We start from the raw sequence: 7,478 nt of genomic DNA on the forward strand, positions 1-7,478 counted from the left end.
CACATTCAGTTAATTCGTCTTAAACTTTTACACATCGCACCATATTCCCAACTGTATTTTCTTCACTGAGAGCATTGATTTTTTTTTTTTATCTCCTGCCAGGAGAGCGAATGTGTGGAAAAATGTTTCTCATCTGTGAAGTGCTGAGCTCACTGTGAGCCAATCATCCTGCTCCTATCATGTAACACATGACATACTGAGCCAAACACACACTCACATGTAGAGAGCTAATAACATATACACTAACACACCGTGCACACACACAAACACACACACACACACACGCTGGACATAACTTATTCAGCGTTGCATTAAAGATTCAAAGCGTTTCCTTCTGTTTAAGGATGAGAAAAGCTGATTCGGTCGCTCCTGTACTTTTCTCTTCCTGCTTTTCTCCCCCCGTCTCTTTCTCTCTCCCCCTCATCCCTCATCCCTCTTTAGTCGATAACGCTCTCATCCTTCCCTATTTATCGTTCTCCCCATATTCCTAAACTGTCTCCTAATTGGGTTGAGGTGCACGCGTGCGTGTTGGGGAGTGGGGGAAGGAGGTGACGATGACAGAAGGAGGTCTCGCTCAAAGTGAGGAGAGCCGTCGAAATAAAGTCGCCTTGTCCAATTAACGTAGTTGAAACTGGCGTTTCCACGGTAACCGAGTTTCGTAATTTTAGGGGGAGGAGTCAGAGAAATTGACGACTTGACAGCAAGTTGGCTCACTGTCATTACTCGGTCTCTGACAGTCTGTGACACACACACACACACACACACACACACGCACTAAAGTTTAATTAGGTTATGTTTAATTGAGTCTGCGCTGGTGAATTCCAATATGAAAGGGCAAGACAACGGAGAGTCTCAGCTAATACTTCATAATGGATTCATCAGCATCACGGTGGAGTTCAGGTTCACCACAGACCAGGTCGTGGCTGTTGTTGTCTGACGTACAGTTAATACCGTTGAGATCAATGACTTCACTGACGTTCTGAAAGCTACTCTCATTTTTCAAAAAAAAAAGTTTTTTTATTCTCGAATAATCATGACTAATCGTGATTAATTACAACCACAATTAATCAGGATAAATCACGACTTATCCACAGCTACTCTGGGATTTATCAGATTAAAAATGAAACATTTTTTGACAGCTTTTTTTTTTAAACACTTACACTCATAAGTCATAATAAGTCTGTGATTATTAACTGTATTTTTTAATTGATTTTGGCTGCATTTTTCCCTGTTTCCGTCATCGATGTTGTTAAATTGTCAAGTTGAGTCCGTCTACCGGATGAGTCTGAAAGGCACGGGAGACGGAGGAGGATGAAAATCCAGCGGCTAAATTGAATTTTACGACCAGGCAGAAGTTGATCATGGTAATGCGTCATAAATTTCACGAGTCGCTTATGTCGCTGGAAAAAATCTACAGGTTTTTATTTATGATCGTCAGCCCAGTTGGCAGGCCACAAGGGTTAACAACGTACCGTGTGACGCCCACTTTTTAGCCCAAATGAGAGCAACAGCCGAGGTCTCTGGTTGGAATACAGGCTAATAAATGAAATAAATACACAGTCAACAAACAAACAAACAAACAAACAGCGATGTCTTCAGTGTGTATGTCCCACTGGGAGTTTTGACTTTTTAGGTTGATGAATATTATTAATATTATTATTTAAAAATGCTGCCACTTACTGCAGCCGTATCATGTGTGTCACAACCAAATGAGTGGAAGACGGCAATGATGGGGATGTGATCTGATTTGATTTATAATGTCTGCCTGACCTTTATTACCTTCTTTGGCACCATGGGAGAGAGAGAGAGAGAGAGTTCAAGAGAGGGCGAAGATGGAAATGGTGTGTGCGTGTGTGTGTGTGTTTGCAGTCAAATGATTTGTTCTTAACCTTTCACATCCATGTTTTTAACTTTTAGGCACGGAGCCATTTTCTTCATCTCGTTCTCGTCTGCTCCTCAGTCATGCTGGCTCTCCTTTTTCCGACCTAATGTGTTCGTATCTCCGGCTCTCACTTCATCCGTCTCTCGGACTTCCCATCTCTAGGACGATGTTAATTATTGAATGTGGCCGTGGTTTATCTCTTGGCTGAGACTCAGGTTCCTGAGAGGGAGACCAAAAAACTTACCCCAGGGATGTCGTGTGTGGGGGAAGGGCACCAGGCGACGATATTGAAGACGGTGGGGGCTGCGACTAATGATGATTACAGTGAATTGATCGATAGGTTCTTGGCCTGTCATCTCATCGTTTGGTCCATAAAGAGCAGGAAACGGCCGCAGAAAGTCATTGGTTTATTGTGATTCTGGAAATGACGTCATCGGTGGCGTCCTCTGAGGGAAATTGAAGGATTTTTTTTCTTTGAGTGCTTTGTAGGACCTTTTGGTGCCTGAGCTGATATCGGGATGAGACCAGATATTTCATTCAAGTACTTGTACTTGTACTTGTATTCCAGTGACCCGATACTCTATTACAGCTTTTCACGGGTCAGCCCGTGTCTTGTTGCCCTCATGGTTAGTTTGTTTAAGTACTGTAACAATGTCAGCAACCACTCACAGTTCATTCGACCGTGTCGGAGATGGAATTTTACACAATGTAAAATACCTATACTCTGGGACGACTGGTTAAAAGTAAGTTTGTGATTTTTTTTTTATCTGTGGAGGTTTTTGTGTCTATTTTTGGCACACCTTTATACCTGGTTCAAGTGCATTTGTATTTCGAAGCCCCGGGATGTTGTGGTGCCCTCCTGTGGAGCCTCTGTAGAAATCTGGAAAACTGTCGTCTCTCTCTTATTTTAAAATCTAATTTGACATTTCTGGACAATTTTCAAAGCGTGAGTCTGCGATAAGTGTGTGTGTCGATGTGTGTGAACGAACCCTCGATGAAGTTGTTAGTTGTTAATTGGGTTTTACATGACCCACCTGTCTGAAAGAGCACAGATAATAATTTGAATAATGTTTTTAACTGGTGTCTCTGCTCTTCATGAATACGGCAGATCGTGGTTCAGTTTAGTCTGGTGAATACACACTCATTAGCAGTTATCTAAATGGAGAAAATGTTGTCGCTGCTCTTGATTTTTTTAATATTAACATTTCATTATTGACTTGTTTTCCACCACGGCCTGTAATGGTTTGGTTTCACAGCTTCTTTTCTCACTTCATGGTTTCCACTCACACCCTCCCGTGCTTGTGTGGGCTACAGTAACATTATAGTTCTATTGTCCTGGTCCATTATTGGACGGTGCTGGTCCAACTGTGTTGTTGTACCTAAATCTTATAATAGAACATCTAGGTTTGGAGGAAAGACATGGGGCCAGGGGTCAAACTTTTCTTCTGGGGACCCATATTTTAATAGTCACAAACCTTCATTATTTGTAAACATGATGACCCCAAAAAAAATCTCTTGCGTCCCACCTGAGGGTCGGGACCCAGTCTTTGGGAAACAGTGGTCTAAGCTGTACAGCTGAGTTATGACACATTCGACTCCAGATAATATAGACTGACATGTTTGATGAAGATGTTCTTCAGAAAAAAGTATAGTGTAGTTTTATATACTACATTTTTTATTTTTTTTGTTTTATTTTGCTTCTTCACCTTTTGGATAAACTAACCTACCTGGGTTTTCTGTCTACTTCTAGGTCTGTATTTTTTTTAATGTTATTATTTTGTTGTTCCACTCGACGATTCAACACTTAACATCCGACAGAGATGATCCTTGTTTAATTTAACAGTTGATCTTTTTCAAAGAAACACATGGATTTTTCTGACTAGTACTTACTTCACTGAAAAGAAAGGCAAACAGATAGATTTGTGGAAAATAATGAAAGGAAAGATGAGGCAGGTAAATTATGCTGCACATTGTGAGGGGAGATGGAGAGACAGAGAGCACCAGGAGCAGAGCAAAGAGAAAATAATTGGGGCAAAAAAAGGAGGAGGAGGAGGAGGAGNNNNATGGAGGGAAAGGTTTATTGTGCGAGGATGGAGGAAATGAAGAGGGTGAAGCGGAGGAGAGGATGTTCCCCTTTTGTTTCACGGCTGATGGTGAATGATGGACCAACTGTTGTGAAACTCCACCTCATCCATCACTCATACCTTGACCCCCGCCCCGTCCTTTGGTTAACTAAGCGTGCGTTTGTCTATTTATGTGCGCACCAGAGCGGGAGTGAGACGGGAAGAGCCGGTCAGAGGGTGTTTTATGGACACATGGGTTTGGTTTAAAGCGACTTACACAGATAGATAGAAGGAGATGAGATTGAACTCCCCAGCACCGCCCCCCTCCCCCCACACACACCCACCCTCCTCCCCCAGGAGGAGAGGAGAGAGGCTTGTGCAGGAGCTGCACAGAAGGACATCATATTCCTCTGTGTTCATTTTCGTCTGCACATTAATTGTGTTGTCTTCCAGTCCAGACAGGATGCAAGTGGATCGTGAAACTCAGGAGTCAGTTCCCACGGTGAGATAGGGGTTCCCATAGCAACCACAGTAAAGGGACGGCACTGGATAACCCCCCCCCCCTCTACTCCCTGTCTCTCCCTTTCTCTCTCTCCCTCCATTTTTCGTTCTTTCTCTCTCTCTCTCTCTCCCGTCTCAAGGGTGATAAAGGATATGACTCTCATTAATTTTTTGGCCCCTCTTGAGACCAAAGTGTTGAGGAAGGATGTCTCAGAGTGTGTCTGTGTGTGTTTACCCATGTGCATGCTCAGGCCTTTGTTATGTGTGCGTCCTTGACTGTTGAATGCATTCCTGTCACCCATTCAGCACTTTTCTCTTTTGTGCCCAAACCTGTGTGTGCGCCTGTACGTGTGTGTATGTGTGTTTGCATACGTCTTTGTGCGACTGCAGCACAATCTTTTCAATAACTTTCTTTCCACAAACGCACTTCCTTACTTTGCACTTCCTGTGCGCCGAGTTTCACCTTTACACTTCAGGGTAGATACCGATGCGTTTTGTACTGTAGTCGTGACAACAATTCATGTTGTGTCAGACTTATCAGATTCTGGGTCAAATAAAGTCTATTATTAAGATTTTCAGCCTTTGAAATAGTTTTTTTTTTTTCCAGGAAATTTAAAAGCACCATTCGTATTTGAACCTGCTTTTAAAACCTTCGCTGGAGATTTACTAAAAACTGATAAATGTCTGTATTTGAAATAAATATCAGTTTGTTTGGCTTCAGTCTAGACTAAAGACACATAGAACATGCTAACAGAAACAGCTAACTTATCTAAGTCATTGTGTTGACAACAAAAATGTCATTTGTTATTCATCAGTTTACCACTGGATCTTAGGCTGAGCTTAATTCAAAATGTCGATTCATTATTAGACTCTTCTTTAAATGTCAGACTGCATCTGTATTTGTTATTGAATCTGCTCCCGTGGATCGTCTCTAACAAAAAAAAAAAAAACCCGAGCAAACCTAAAAATATAGGAACCAAACTTTTTTATGTCGACACCCTGTAAACAAACAGAGTTTATTTTTACTCTCACACAACACATCAGTTTTACAGAGAAAGATACAGTTATAGCAACAGCGAGGGATTAAAATAGGTTCAGGTTTGTGTCTGTGTCGTTCTGTATGTGTTATATATATTTGTAGATGTCAATAAATAGAAGATAACAGTCAAAAATACTGTGTGTTTTAAAGCTCCCTGATCAAATGACTGACTGACAGACAGAGGAAAACTTTCTAGATTTGATTCTATGATTTCATTCATACGTCCTTATAAGGTAACATCACTTTGACTGATTAGAGCACATTGTCGTTGCCTTTAGCTGCCGTGCTTTATTGAATACTTTCTAACCGAAGTAAGACATTGATGGAATATTTCACAGAAATTGTTTGAAAGTATGAATAGAGAAAGTAAATATTTTGACTTTGAAATTGAGTTTGAAATTCTCTGCAGGTCTTTCAAACCCAAAACTTTTTTCTTGATGCCAGTTGAAACCAAGATTCTGAAAGAATATTCCTTAAAATAAAACCAAGTTCTGATCGGTGGATTTGCCGTTTTTATCATTTTTTATTTTTTTTAATTTTTTTTTAGGGTGGATTTGCCGTTTTTATAATTTTTTATTTTTTTTAATCGTTGAAGAATAGTTATATTATTGGCTAAATGTTTAAAAACTGCATGGTACATCATTTCAGACGTGTTTTGAATCTATAGGCAGTTTTTAAAACCTTTTTCTTTTGTTTTTTTTTTAATCCATTAATCCTTCACGAACCTGGAGACTGGACTAAACCTTGACCTGCACTGGGTTTTTTTTCTCAGCTTACTCAGAACGATTCTTTTGATAAGAGGTAACAGTTTGAAGATAAAAGCTGAATAAATGAGTGGAAATGCATAATGAATGCAGATGGTTGTACACGGGGTCACACTGGGTCACTGCAGGAAGAGGTTTATGAAAATGGTCCTCATAAACACCTTATCTCTACATGAGGTGTTACACACAGACAGAGCTCCAGTCCTCACGACTCTGGACTCTGGAAACGAGGCTGAATCATCTATTAAAACAAGGAGAGAAGCAAAACCAACAAGTTTTAGTTCATGGCTGAAGAGATGGTTGATGGAGTGGTAGCGTGGCCGAGCGGTCCAAGGCGCTGGATTAAGGCTCCAGTCCTTTCGGGGGCGTGGGTTCGAATCCCACCGCTGCCATTGTTTTTCCACAGTAAATGGAAACAGCACAAACACTGTTGATAGTCAGAGCGCTGGTTTCTGCACTTTAGTCAAATCTTCAAAGGATAGTCAGAGCTGTGGTTTCTGCACTTTAGTCAAATCTTCACTGAGGTTTCTTCTTATCTTTATGGCTGTTAAAAATTATATATTTTTTTGTTAATTCCAAAATGCTAACTGGAAAAACATCTTTTGTTATTGATGTTTAATGGAGCCACGCCGTGTTGTCCAAGCTGCTGGATTAACACTCTAATCTCTACATTATATGTGTTAGTGTGTCCGAGCGGTCCAAGGTGCTGGATTAAGGCTCCAGTCCTTTTGGGGGCGTGGGTTCGAATCCCACCGCTGCCATTGTTTTTGCCTTGAATCTCTGAGCCACAACAGTGAAAGTAGGTGGGACAAAGAGCCGCTGTGGCTGCAGGTTTTTGTTCCAGCCCATCAAGAACACACTGACTGACCAATCAACCGTCTGAAGACTCACAGCAGTTGATTAGATTAAAGTCAGGTCAGGTGTGCTCTTTGTGGACCTAACTGCCCATCCCTGACAGAGAGCCTTGTGAATGAAATACCTTACCGTACTGTACTGTACTGTTCTGTACTTGTTCTGTTCTGTACCGTACTGTTCTGTACCTGTTCTGTTCTGTTCTGTTCTGTTCTGTACTGTACTGTACTGTACTGTACTGTACATACAGTGCATGTGGTTTCAAATCACTGCTGCCCATAACTTTTTAAAAAACAAACCAAAACAACCAGCCAACAGAGTCATGTCGATGTCGAGCCTTGACTTGTTCCTACATGGTTCGAGCGTGTGAGCATTTT

General features: G+C 41.2%; 1 protein-coding gene and 1 non-coding gene across 2 annotated transcripts in view; both read left to right on the forward strand.

The window, feature by feature from the left end:
* cacna1hb (calcium channel, voltage-dependent, T type, alpha 1H subunit b) overlaps positions 1-7,478 on the forward strand; it is an 81,376-nt gene that overhangs the window by 16,118 nt on the left and 57,780 nt on the right. Inside the window, exon 3 of the mRNA XM_025058469.1 lies at positions 7,455-7,477. Within this exon, the coding sequence (XP_024914237.1) occupies positions 7,455-7,477 (23 nt within the window). The remainder of the gene's footprint in view (positions 1-7,454; position 7,478) is intronic.
* Positions 6,560-6,641, forward strand: trnal-aag (transfer RNA leucine (anticodon AAG)). The gene has a single exon. It is a non-coding gene; the product is annotated as a tRNA-Leu (tRNA).

The sequence above is a fragment of the Cynoglossus semilaevis genome, chromosome 9 (genome assembly GCF_000523025.1).
Source record: "Cynoglossus semilaevis isolate Cse_v1.0 chromosome 9, Cse_v1.0, whole genome shotgun sequence".
Lineage (NCBI taxonomy): Eukaryota > Metazoa > Chordata > Actinopteri > Pleuronectiformes > Cynoglossidae > Cynoglossus > Cynoglossus semilaevis.